Source organism: Rhea americana, unplaced genomic scaffold (assembly GCF_003343005.1).
Source record: "Rhea americana isolate MKP2758 unplaced genomic scaffold, rheAme1 scaffold_70, whole genome shotgun sequence".
Classification (NCBI taxonomy): domain Eukaryota; kingdom Metazoa; phylum Chordata; class Aves; order Rheiformes; family Rheidae; genus Rhea; species Rhea americana.
In genome coordinates, this window is record NW_028186868.1 from 3,489,079 (window position 1) to 3,502,901 (window position 13,823).

The 13,823-nt window shown below is 42.5% G+C and overlaps 1 protein-coding gene across 1 annotated transcript in view; it reads left to right on the forward strand.

Moving 5' to 3' along the window:
• The window catches only part of SLC22A23 (solute carrier family 22 member 23), a gene marked incomplete at its 5' end in the record, with an annotated part of 117,549 nt that extends 105,221 nt beyond the window's left edge, over nt 1-12,328 (forward strand). Inside the window, 2 exons of the mRNA XM_085321666.1 lie at nt 1,403-1,526; nt 7,936-12,328. Of these exons, the coding sequence (XP_085177792.1) occupies nt 1,403-1,526; nt 7,936-8,293 (482 nt within the window). The remainder of the gene's footprint in view (nt 1-1,402; nt 1,527-7,935) is intronic.
• Between the last annotated feature and the right edge of the window lie 1,495 nt (nt 12,329-13,823).

Below are 13,823 nucleotides of genomic sequence, written 5' to 3' on the forward strand. Positions count from 1 at the left end.
CTGAAAAGAGGACCCCAGCTCTCTTGAAAACATTTTCCTAGGCACCTTATCGAAGCCTGAAGCACTGTACTAGCAACACAGTGGCAGGCTGCAGGGGAGCAAAACCTACTGTTCTGGTGCTGGTTTAACAGATCTGGCCTTGCCCAGATGTGTTCTGCTGAGCACCCACAACTCCCCACGGCAACAGGCGCAGCTGCCCCAGGGCAGGAGGCCCGCTAGAGACCCCATGCTCACATCAGCAGACCTGTGGTGCCTCACAGAAGGGCCTTAGCCCAGCCTTTTGCCATAGAAATTGCTCAATGCACTTCAAAGCTGTAACTTAAACTTTCAAATCCCTTTGCTCTCTTGAGAGTTGATGTATTCAGCAAGGATAAAAGTAGATACTACTTTTAATTGGATCCAACACAGAACATGAACCTGCCTGGCACTGCACTCTAGTGAACAGTCCCTTCTCCAGGCAAATCTTGGGACTTGCCTGGGAGAAAGTGGGGGATGCAGGCTGGGAAGCTCCATGCCTTTCCTCAGGGCTCATGGAAGGTAGAGTGCATTCCCCTCCTGCGGTGTAGTATTTCCCATAGACAGCATGACCTTCTTGCTGACTGCAAAGTACTACCTGAGCTTGACATCCTGGATCAGGTTTTCTGCCCCTGTCCGCAACAAGAGGTGAGCAACAGAGTTGAGCAAGAAATATGCTGTTGCTATGCCCAGCTGACAATTTCCTTTAGCTTTAGTTACATTTATTGGGGTTTTTCACAGAGCTTGATGGACACCATTCTCCCTCAGAAACCTTGCTACCCTTCAACCGTGGAATGATTGAGTAAACTGTGTTTTTGGACACGGTGACTTAAAGGGAGCACATCATGGCCATAGACATCATTCTTGCTCGGAGCTGTCAGGAAAAGCCTGTCAAGCTGGAGTTTAGGACGCTGTTTGCAGACTGATCATTTGCAGGGGATTAGCATGGAGATGGAAAAACTTTTTTTTTCTTCCCCTCTTGTCCTGTGAGCCTTTCCAGTGCTTAAGCCACTGAGGTGTACCAGATGTTTGGCAACTTGATGAATGCTGCCTGCCTCCATTTGTGTGTCACATGTGGGAGGGAAATGTGTGGTACCTATAAGACTGAACAAGGATATGTGTTTTCTTGGGTTTTACCTGTTTGTGGTGGCTGAACCTAAATAATTCAGAGATCATAGCCATTTTTGGCCTGACGTGATTTTTTTTCATGTGTGTTTGTCTCGGGTGCTTGGGGAATGGATTTTATAAGTGGGAATGGGAATTAGTATTACAAAAGTGACTCAAATTCTCGTTTAGGGTGAATGAGTAACATAAAACTATGTTCTTGTTTTCTTCCTCARTAATTTGGCCTCATTCTCACTTTTTATGCATATACTCATCTTGACAGGTATGAGTGACAGCGTCAAGGACAAATTCTCTACTGCATTTTCCATTGTGGGTATGTTTTCTTCACATGCCRTTGGAAGTCTCAGCGTATTCTTCTGTGCTGAAATCACACCCACAGTAATAAGGTGAGACCTTGGAGCTCCCCTCTTTAAAGGGTAGGGAACAAATTATCCTTATKTTATCGATAACTGGCTGTTACTGGCTGTTAATTTAACATATTTTACAGGAGGAGGAATCTCCCGCAATTGGAGACCACACAGTAATTTCTGGGCAGCTCTATAATTTAATGTTGCTGCAGTCAGTTTGCCTAAGTAAATATCTATCTCTAGACAGAGAGGCTTTGTTTTGGGTGGCTCCACCTTTTTATCCCATCATGACGATTTTCAGCAGGCCAGTCATCATAACAGCTACGTTTGTTAGCAGTGAGTTATGGTCTTAGGTACTTTTCTGAACCAGATCCTGTAGATGAACCATCTTTTTTTATTTCTCATATTCTATTAGATTTTTACAAGCAGTAGCCATGTGAGTCTGCCACTTCATATTAAGAGAGTTTCACACGAGTGTACGAAAGAGGATGTAATTCTTAGTCCATCATCTTTTTCTTTGCACCCAGGTCTTTCTTAACAGAGGCTCGCAGTTTTTCTAAACAGGAGTTYTTAAATGCTGTTCATTAGTGGAAATCAAGCAGATGATCTTCTCTGGAGAGTTCCCCATAAAATGTCTTTGTAATGTCAGGTTTTTGTGCTATTTTATTTATTCAGTGTTATCTTTCACAGCACRCAGGCTGTGCCTTGCATGTTCTGGATTATGCTTTCAACAATGCCACAACAATTCAGGAGTCTGCCCTGACTCCCATTGAATTTCAGAGGAATGTAGGTCATATGAGAGGAGGGAGAAAGGATGGAGGGAAGAAGAGATGTGGGTTTTATTTTTTTGCAAATTGCATGCCTTTTTAATAACTTTGCAAAAATATTATAGCAAAATTGTCAAGTTAAGTAGCGAGAGTCTCCTTGATCCCCATGGCCTTTTTTCCACGCTATCTGACTTAGTGAATGTATTTTACAGATAACATTATTTCCAYAGGAAAAGGCAGTGGTAGTGGTAGGGAGGTTGTAAATAGCCTGAAACACTGACAACTATTTACTTATGTGTGTGTCAGTCAGTTTGGTCTTTTTTATGTCCCTTTATGTCCCTTTAATTTTCTCTATCTCTTTGTTTGAAAGACATATAGATAAGGAATTGGCCAAGTCAACCAGAAGAGAATCTACAGAGAATTGGCTATGCAGTGTGAACTTAGCAAGCTTTTCCCTTAAATCTTTTGTGTTGTTATATGGAAAGGGACAAAACACTAGTCTGGAAACTAGAATTTTGTTTTCCCTGACTGTGTTGGGTGGTATATGTCAAGTGACAGCAGTTGCATATGCCTCAGGGTCTCCATTTATAAATAGGAATCATGACACTCAGTAATTTGGGGTTTTGAACTGCAAAGTTATTGATGAGATCCACTCAGTTTTGTAATTACGGGGTGGTCGTCAGGGCATGTCTCAGGCAGATGTGTGGTTAAGCTGTGTCTTACATTTCAGAAGACTGCCTGCTTYCTTATAACTTATTTTCCAGAATACTACTTCTAATGCCTTTTAATGTTTCACAGCATCTTAATACATGCTTGTTTGATTCTTGAGGAGCCTTAAGGAAAAGAGAGGCAGTGAAAGAACAGGGAACATCTCTGAGGTTTCCCTGGTCTAATCCTTTGTTTGGAATCCCTCTTGTCTGAGGGGAAAGAAACTGCATCGCTGTAGCAAGGGTAGCAATGACATGATAGCTAACCTGTAGCATCTGTCTTGCCGTCTACTGCTTTGTCATTAAGTTGAACAATTAAAACAGCATAGGAGGGAAGGCGACCGCCTTCATCACCAAAAGATGCAGTCTGGTCCAGAGACACAAAGACCCTTTGCTATCACACAGAGCGCGGAGGTCTGTCCTGCCCTGACCCTGCGCCACAGGTTGTCCTCATACATGTCCTAAGCATGCAGGCTGCACTAGAGAGTGCCGTTTCCTTCTGCTAGGGAGTTCAGTGAAGGGCTCCTTCCAAACATCGAATTTAAGCCCTCAAGGAGGCCAGTAATCCATCTCCGAAAAGCTTGATGAGAAGACCACTGCGGGCTGCACAGCTACCAGATAAGAATAGACGGTGCTCAGTTACTAACAAGTGAAAAAGAGAGAGTTGCATGATGGCATAAGCTGGCCTGTAAACTACAGAGATGAAGAATGGATGGCAATGGCTGTACTACGAGCTTTGTGCCTCAAAAAAACAGGCCAGGTTTTTTAAAGACTGATTTTAAGAACTGACTGACCTGACTGGATGCCCTAGGCAACCTGGTCTGAAGTCGGTGCTGACCCTGTTTACAGCAGGGGGTTAGATTAGATGCTCTCTCAAAGTGTCTTCCAACCTGCATGATTCTCTGACTTTTTTGTACTCTGAATGATGTTCTGTGTCAGCTTATTTGCTCAAGATGGACAAATGTCCAACCTAAGCTACAATTAAAATTTCTCTGTTTGCCTCAGCAAAGGAAGATGATCTTCCAAGGTTTAGCCTGATTCAAGTGAAGAATCTCAGAGGGAATATTTTGCTATTGCCTTATAACACTTGCAGTATTGCCGCTGTTCAGATCTCTGGTAAATGAGAGGAAATTCCCCTTTATGAATAGGGAAGCCTTTTCTGAGGACAAAATTTTGGACCAAGGATTTGCACATGTCAGGGTTATAAGCACAGCCAGCCTTCTAAGCGATCCTTCTGCGCTGTTTTTGAGCCTGTTTGCTAAACGAACGTGAGCTGTGTCTGCTCTCTAGTGGTAACACAGATGATGGCAGAAGTCAGAAAAGTAACTGCTGTCATTTAAAGGCCTTACTATGTATGAAAGGGAATCCTTGGAGGGTGTGCTCCGTGGGAAAGCCCCGTGCAGCCGCTGCTTTACAAATGGAGAAGCTAAGGGAAGAGCTGTGCCTTGCCTTTGGGATCTGCATCTACTGCACACTCAAGCTGCCAGCTCGTAGTCTGCTGCTGTTCTGAGTGTCAGGCTGTGTTTTAAATGTAAATGCTGACCCCCTGCCACAGGAGAACCTGCAGTGAGAAAGAACAGGATCCAGAAACTGGACATCCTAAAGATTTCTGATTTCTACCTGCTGTCCCACATTTCCTGTGAAAAGTGTGAATTTTGACTGTAGTATCTCTTGTCCTGTACCTGTTTTCCTGGTGTATGTATGAACAACAACAAAAAAATCCTGACTACTTCCATGTTCACAATATTTTATTCTCAAGTAAAAAACAATCTTAAAGGAAACATGCCAAAATATACTTTCAAGCACTTTTCTGCCAGGTTTTGATGGTAGTGGATAAAGTATCACCCGTTCCAATTACTGATGTGATGAGGAAAAATTTCTATCCTCCAAATATGAAGCTGCTTGATTTGTAGTGGCAGAATTGTCCTTGTTCTTCCTTTTCCTGTCTCATTTCAATTTATTAAAAGTCCTGCAACAGTTGCTTTTAAAACCCACCTGAGATCCTTCTCAATCTTTGAGATACAATTTAGCCATAGCAAACACTGATGTAAATGACAGTTGATCTTTTGTTGCAAGTCATTTGCCAAGTATTTAAGAGGCTGGGTCTGTTGGTTACTCGTATGAATATATTAATGAAGTTGTAGAGAGGCCAACTGCATAATGAGTGCATTCAGCTAGATTTCTAAATTGCCATTGGAAAGCTGATAAGTTTTTAATATGGGCTCTTGCAATATTTGAGGAATATTGTGTCTGTGAAAGATGCTTCATCAAGTCTAGAGAATTAAAAGTTACATAAATGAAATTTTGATCCAGTCAGTGTCCTAAGGAGARCATTTTTTCAAACCTGCACTTGTTGCCCTTTAGCTGTCGAGAAGTAAACAGTRAATTTTGGAAAGGACTGAGTGAAGATTAGCTTTAACATGATGGTTGGCTGAAGAAAAAATAGTAGTTGGAGGTTTATAGTGCTTTGGGAGGTTTTTTTGTTTGTTTGTTTGTTTCAAATAGCTCATTTCCAGTAGCTCATTTGTCTTCTGTGGAGTTTGCTTTCTGCAATTCTGTGTTCTATGAAGTTTGATTACCATTAAAAATTACTTCTCTGTCGTTGGGCCAGAAATTCTAAGGCCTGTAAGTCAAGCACTTGAGTCCATCTGATCACTAAAGAGTTTATGAAAAGATAGTAGATCAAGAAGCATGCTGCCTGGGAGATCCCAGTGATGAGCTGGAGAGCACAGAGTAACCATGATTCAGCTAATGGGGAGACTCTTCAGACAGTCTTTGGAAAACGAAGGACTAGCTACTGTTCTTGGAAGTTTTCCTAAAATGAGTTATCTTAGAGTGACACTGCGCTGCTCAGAGACCTCTGTAGTACTGCAGCATGAGCCAGGTGATGGTCTACCCTAGAGAAACTTCTGCTGTAATTTCTAGGGGCAGGGGGAAGCACCCAGCAGCGACCAACCCTGGGGAATGAGGCTGGAGCGCGAGCACAGCCTGAGGCATGCCAAGTCACTCTGTTCCAGGAGCTAGAAAGAAATGAATGAGCAGGACAAGRAAGTGCAAGAGAGGTTGCTTGCGTAGCTGAATATCAGCCCTGAATTCAGCTCGCACAAGCAAATTCATTCCTGTGGCTAAGAGGTTTATTTCTTTATTTTTTTTTTTAACTTTAATATATTTTCACTCTCTTTTGGTGCACCTGTATGAATGATCTAAATATATCGGTGCTTTACATTTGATAAATATTTATGCCCTAAAGAATATTTTATAAAGWCACCTAGTTATAATTTAAGCATTTTACCAATATTAACCTTTTAATCACCCTTTGGTGAGGTACATGAATACAGCAGTAAAGTAAGAAAGAGCAGAGTGAGGGGCCTAGCTCAACCAGTACGATGAGTCAAGAGGTCTCAAAAGGAAATCCAAAACTCTTGACTTTTTCTGCTTTTCTATCCACTAGCTGAGTTACCTTTTTTTACTTTTTTTTTCTTTTTTTCTTGGAAAAGGATGCATATTGTTACAGCATCTGTGCGTTAAAATGTTCCAACCACAAAACATCAGAGGAAAATATTTCAGCACTTAGTGTTTGGTATAACAGATCAAGGCAGTGGAGTGTGAAGTCTAATCTCCTGCCTCCACTGGTGGTTGATGCCAGATACTTCAGAGGCAGCCAAAACTGAGTTCTGCASCTAGCAGTGGAGCTGGTGTATCTTGTCTAAACTGGAGAAGTCTAGCATGCTAAGCAAAGTGTGGTTTCCCCTAACTGAATATGAAATATGTGGATTTGGGAATTTTCTAAAGGTCTGTCCACATATTCTTGTGATACAATTTCTCYTCTCTTTATGTGGATGCAGTAATACTGGTTAAAAAAATACTTRCATTGAGTATAGTTATTTCCTCACACAGAGGCAAATAGGCTGTAATGGGATACAGTGCCCCAAGGGTGGTGGAGCTGCAGTTGATGATCTACAACAGCAAAGTAAGAAGTAACCATTTAACAGAGTAGTTGTACAGTGTGAGAGCTGTGTGTASAATTTGCAGAACAGGTTTGCCTTAAAGATTTTAGAGCCCTGGTGTATGCCAAACAGGACAGGTTTGGGGGATTCATAAGGGCTGTTGACTCAGCTTTGTGGTAACAGATGATGTTGCCCTGCTGCTGGAGTTTGCTGCCCTGCAGCAGCACAGRTAAAGACAACCTGCACCTTAGTATCTGCAGCATGTAATGTGCCRAATTAGTGTTAATCCCTCACTTTGAGGGCTCAAGGTAACCTGCCATGCTGCAAACTGTGGCAGCTGAGGTGGAGGTGGATCCTTCCTTCTGCCCTCATCTGACAGAGCTTGTGGTTTCCAGCTGCCTTTCAGAGGCTGCTGGCTTTCTCCAGCACAACGTGACCAGTGTGACAGCGGCCAGCAGCATCCCTGTGTGCAGGGCGCTTTTGGGGCTGGTGGCCAARCAGAGCCGAGTCTGAGCTTCCTCGGCCCCTGCTGGCATTGCAGCCATGCACATGGYGCTTGGCGGTAAGGCAGTGGCACCTCAAGCCCTGCGGTGCCTCCACATGTAGGGAAAATCCTGGAGCCCAACCTGGGTGGGACGCTGCTGGGGGAGCCGTGTTGAGTGAGCTGGCACCTCTCCACCACTTTGGAGAGGAGCAGGGACACCAACTGGTGGCTCCATGTGCACTAGTTCCCCTAGCTGAGCCAGGCTCACATGTCTGAGCCAGCTGGAGGAGATGGTTTGCAAAGGAGAGGGCACCYAGCCTTGCTGCGCTCTGCAGCTCTGTGAGCCTGCAACAGCCACTTCCTAAATAAATGCTTTGCTGCCATCTGCAGAATATCTGAGTCCAGAAAATAAACCCAGAGAGGAAGGACCTTCTCCGCATGCACGCACACACCCCACCATATTTGTCCCTTCTGTGTTACACTGTGGTAGCGGGAGGCTGGTGGCTGGGTGCTGAGCTGAGCTGTGCTGTGCTGTGCTTGCAGGGGTGGCGGGCTGGGGCTGGTCCTGGCCAGCGCCGGCTTTGGCCGCCTCACCGCCCCCATCATGGAGCTCCACAACCAGAAAGGCTACTTCCTCCACCACGTCATCTTYGCCTGCTGTACCCTCATCTGCATCATCTGCATCCTGCTCCTGCCAGAGAGCAAGAACCAGAACCTGCCTGAAAACATCCCGGACGGTGAACATTACACCAGGCAGCCCCTGCTGCCGCACAAGAAGGGGGAACAGCCCCTGCTCCTGACAAACTCTGAACTCAAGGATTACTCCGGCCTCCATGACTCGGCAGCTGTGAGCGATGGGATCTCCGAGAACACCACTGCCAACGGGATGAAGTCTATGTAACTGGGTGGATTTTCCTCCTCCTTTTCCCTCCCTTTTCCTTTTTCATTTTATTTGATGCTGTTGTGCAGGAGCAGCAGCACTTTGGGTGAGAGTGTTTTGCACAGGTTTTACAAACCAGTGGTGGAACAGACGCAGACACGGGGGATTTCAACTCTGCTGCTAAAGTGACTTGTAGGAATCTTCAACTGTTGTGCAGATTGCTTTTGAAAAAGTTATGGGGGAAAATACTCATCTGAGAAAAGACCTGGCTGGAGATAGCCCTTCAGAACTCTTTTTTCCTGCCATTAAATATRTATATTTATTTTGATTTATTCTCAAGAAGCACTTTATTTCCTTTTCCTTTCATAAATCACAAAAATGAAGCCATCTAATTATAAGAGGTGCAGCCATTCCAAGAAAGAAACCATGGGGGGGGGGTGTTGTTTTCTGGTTTGTTTTTGTGTTTCTTAAAGGAAGGAAGTATCCACTGCAAAGTTGAACTGACTGTAATTCAGACTTGCGCAACATTCTTCTGCCTGTCTAGAAAGTCAAAGCGCCCAGGTTGCCTGCTGTGTTTGTATATACCAAAAAAGAAAACAGAACAGGAGAAAAAAAAACAAAGCAAAACCTGTTGTGACTCAAAGTCTGACTGCATTTTAGGCAGCTTATATTTGATTTTTTTAGCCCCTATGCATTTAAAAGTTACTTTCCTAATTAGTACCTTTTTTTTCACCAAACGGAGTGAAGAAAATCCTACCCAAACTGAGCTGAGRTTTCAATCCATATCAGCCTTATGCATTTTAAGAGTCCATTCATCTCTTTTAGACTGTTCTTGCTGGTGTTTAATAGTAAYGTAGACTATGTAGATGATTTGACCAATGATGCAAAAAAAGTTTTTGCCAAGAATGGCATTAGCTACCAGGAGGTCCAGAATCTTCAACTGACTGGTCTGGGAGAAGAGCATAGACCAGCAGGAACAAAAAATAAGGAGCACTGGCTGGGTATTTGTATTTCTAAAGGCAGCATAACTGGGATTCCCACTCCTGGGAGATGAGAGTTCTGGCATTGCCCTGCCTGTTTTTAAAAACGGAGTTTTTGTTTTCAAATTAAACRGACAAAATACTTAAGTAACTGTCAGAAGGGAATGAATTGATAGCCTGTGAATAAAGACTCAAGGTCTGTTGTTGGCCATCTTGGGGCTTTTGGAGATGTTTTCTGTTTCTGACACAAGAATATACAGTGAACTCGCCTATATTTCCCTTTTTCCCCAACTGCTCTTTTAGGATTTCTTTAAGAAAAAAAAATGTCTACTTAAATTGGATTGATCCTACTCTATGCTAAACAAAGTAAAGGTACAGTTTGTCTCTTACTGTACAGATGACACTTTGATAATAGCTATTTGACTTCTCTCTTCTAGTCCCCAAACCAACAGTTTGTTTTGGCCATCAGATTTTGGTTCTTACTGTGTGACTCCTGTGAGGATCGTGTTCAATGCAAGGACTATCTGAACTAACAGCTTTCTTGCATTGTAGTTAACCTTCCCTCCTCTCCCTCCCTCTTTTCCTTTTTCACTCAGGCCATGCATTTGTGATTGCTCAGTAGTACAGACACTTAAACAGAGCAGCAGGATGTYGATGTTGTATTGAGTGTCCATATGATTGCCACTTTGTTTGATGTTCATCTTGTGTTCATAAGCATGGGAAGTGCTCATTTGCACTTTCCTCTTCTACCTTCTCTCCCCTTTCCTCCTTTGCTGTATATATTGTCTATTAACTACTGTACCTAACAATTTCCATCCTCCGTTAGGCTGCCTCTGTCCTCTTACTGTCCCCAGTAAATGCGAGAGATGCTCCCTGGTGGGCAATGCAGCAGGCAGCACAGCCTCAGATGCTGATGAGTGCAAGGGGACATGCAGAAGCGACAGATGTTTTCTGTGATGTTCAGAAAAACAATGTTGTCCTAAAGCTGCTGATTTTTGTACAGAGGATGTGGACATTGGGCTCTTCTTGAGCCTTGTAAGAAACACTGGACCAGTTGATAGTAATTTTGCCCAAAGTTACACAACTGYTTTTTCACCTTTGTTAGACTTGCTGTGATAGCGAGAGCCCGATCTTCCTTACGCTCAAGTTTTACTGTCTAGCTCAAGAGCGGCCATTTCTCCCTTTCTGTTCTGTGCTGACATTTCTTCAATCTGTGTTCACCTAAGAAAAAAAGAATTAAGGTCTTTCCAATTCATGCGGTATTCACGTGCCAAATTTGCGTAATACCTTTTGCCTTTTCTGCTTGTTACAAGCCACCCATTGGGGAAAAGCGGGTTCCCAATGAAACTGAAAAAGCAAAGTAAGTCTGAATGGAAGAGAGAAAAAGGGCCTCGAAGCAGAGCRGGGAGAAGCGCAGAGGTGGAGTGGGCGCAGAGCTGTCGCGCAGTGTTTTGCGATCCATCATGCCCTGGAGCAGCTCTTTTATTCGTGGTCTCTGTGCGTGTGTACTCAAGCTACAGTATGAATCTTGTAGACCATTCACAAACCKATTAAACTGGTTGCTTTCAGCACTGTTAGCAGTCCTGGTGTGCTCACTGCTGTTGTCCACAGCGCTTTATCGTTTCCTATTCTGGTGTTTGCTCTCTGACAACAAACAGGCCCAAGGAAGAGAATGGTTGTTTACACATATCAACTTTAATATAATAAACACATTAAGTGACAGGAACACTTGGCAGTTTTTTTAATTCTTGTGAAATTTACTTGATTTGCTGCTTTTATTTCTTTGCCTGAAACCAGGTACTCGGTACTGATCTTCTGCAATATGGGGCACCCCAACTTCTCCCATTGGTTTGGCCCTCTGCCTTGGTCATGAGAGAAAAAATAAATAAAAAAAAACAAACTGATTTCCTATCTTGGTAGCTCCAGTTTTGCTTGTTTTGCTGGAAGGATGAAAAACTCTGGGTGTTCTGTGTTGGGTTATTGCTTGGCGATGTGTACTACTTTGAAAGCTTTTGTTAAGTTTTTCTAATGTGAGAAAACTTTCAGAGGAGAAGTACTATGTGATGCAGCRGGGCGGAAACAGAATCTCATTTTGGGATGTGCTCTGCCTCATCCTTCATTTGGATGGTGCTGTGCACTTGGGCTACCCTATGTCAGACCATCAGCTCCTCAATCGGATCTCCTCCAAGGCCGTCACCAGGGAACGCTTTTCTCAGATGCCTGTTTCTGGTCACCACAACAGAAGAAGCATTCAAAGCTGTACTGTCCATTTTGGCCTTTTTTCTGTGAACCTTCAGTAACCTCTAAGCCCATCAGTGGATCTTTTTCTTTATAATTTACCATTTACGGTCTTTCTTCCTTTTTTTGTAACTTTAAACAAAATGTGAAAGTGACATTATGCTTGATCTGTTTTTTTATTTCCTTCCCCCTCCCCCCCCCAGCTTTCAGTAATGCTTTTGTTGCCAGACACACTGCAAATAGATAAAGACAGCGTGRAGAAACGTGTCATCTGTTTGGAAGTGTTTTGTGGCAACTCAGAGAGGGTTCTATGTGATTTGCTTTTCGTTTTTGGTTGAACAGGCTTTTTTTTTTTATGGAAGTATTTTACATAATTGTTGCCACTTCCTGGAGCCAAACACTAAAGGTCACCAAATTGGAAGCAGAAGTGCCATTAAACGAACTCTGTGAATGTCAAGTCAAGTTGCGCCTGTAGCTGGCACATAAGACAACGCTCTAAGTGTGGGATGATCTCCCCCACTGTAACTTTTTTAAGAAAAATAAATGACAAACCTCATTTTAAATGTATTGTGTAAAATGTTTTGGGAAAGGAGTACAGTGTGTTATGTCTAGTGGGTGAGGCTTCCCTCCCCATTTCAGTTTCTGACAAAGTTTTAAAGAATCGTGTTACTGTATGTTTTGATCATGAATAGTCTGGTGGTGCTTCTTCATAGCACAAGCTTAAATCAAGTACTGAAAACAGTCTTACAAGCTAAATGTCTGCATGATGTTACATCTGTTGTACCTACTGAAAAACTTTGTATGTAAATGTACAGAATAAAAAGATGTTGTCTCCTCAGGTTGCTTTCCTTCGTCTGTCACTTTCTTTTCCCTGTCGTCTCCCTCGCAGTGACTTGTGAAAYGGCTCAGCTAGAGCTAATGTCAAACCTTAGTTCTGCCCTCCTCTACAAACATGATGAACTGCTTTTAAATCAAGCTGATTAAATCAGCATATTGATTTTTAACTAATTATCCTTTACATTCAGTCACAGAAGAATGACTCTATTTCCTGTCTTGCATAGAGTTAGGAAAAAAAAAATAATAATCCAGTAGTTGCTTTTCATTATTCCAATCTTGAACAGAGCCCAAGGACTGGCTGCTGTTTCTACCAGGTAAGGCTCTGTGCTCTCATGTCAAATATGCAAAGTTGGAGCCAGTGTATGTTTGAGACCCCTTCAGCCCAGAGACTGACTGCAGGTAGGGGTTGTATCTTCTACGTTATCTACTTTTGGTTACAGTTTTAAATTGTTGATTACAGCCACAGCAAGGTAAGTTCAGATCCAGTTTCTGGAGGTGTATAGTGCAGTTGCCTATGAAGAGCTGGTCTAGCAGCATAAGTATTTGTTTGTACTAGAAGCTTATTTCTGAGTCAGGTCTGAACTTGCAGTGAAAAAGAAATAACCTTAATTTTCTCATCAGGTTGCCCTGCTCATTTTTCCTCCAAATTAATGGAAATAATAGGTAGTATGAGACAGCACAGCATGCACTGACCTCAGCAGACCTGCATTGCTCCATTGGCTCCATTTTTCCTTTTTTTTTTTTTTTTTTTTTTTTTTTTTTTTTTTTTGGTATGGTTAATTTTTAGTTTCACATCTTGTAAAAAGAAAATGGTACATGGAAGTTGAATGTCACCTAAAAGAGTTATCCCACCTAAAAGGAAGTCTAGAGATGTAGCAACAGGATGCTCTGTGGTGGTAGTGACTGCTTTTTTTTTTTTAAAAAAAAAAAAATATATATTCAGTTTACATGTAAGATGGTCTTCTAGCAGCCTGACAGACTTATCTATTGCTCTGAAAGTGAAGCTGTGCTTTTTCCTTCTCCCGTATAGACTGCAGTGCTTTACAGAAAACCCTTTGTGAAAGCCTTCTGGTGTTCTTAGTGTTCAGGAGATGGAAGGAAATTTGTGTTTAGCACTAGCACTACAACCAACAGGGATTGGAAAGTCAGAGCAAGATAACGCTTGTTTTATGTTACAGCGTTTCAATGTAAAAAAACCCACATGGTTCCCTTTCTAATACTCCCCATTCCTGCAGGTCTCCTCATTCTCCTCAAAAGCAAACAATAATGCTCTTTGTGGGACTTTCATGGGTTTTCATTTGAACACTAAAAGCTGCTAATGCACAATAGATTAATTGTACACCTAGATTTTGGAACAGATTTTTTTGCTCATCCCTGTACCAAATGGAGGTCAGACTGTGTTTGTACAGATTTTTACAATGTTCTTAAGTTGCAGTGTATTTCTATGCTACTAGTCTATCTCCTACTTAACAGGGTAGCAAATTTGGAAAAAAAAA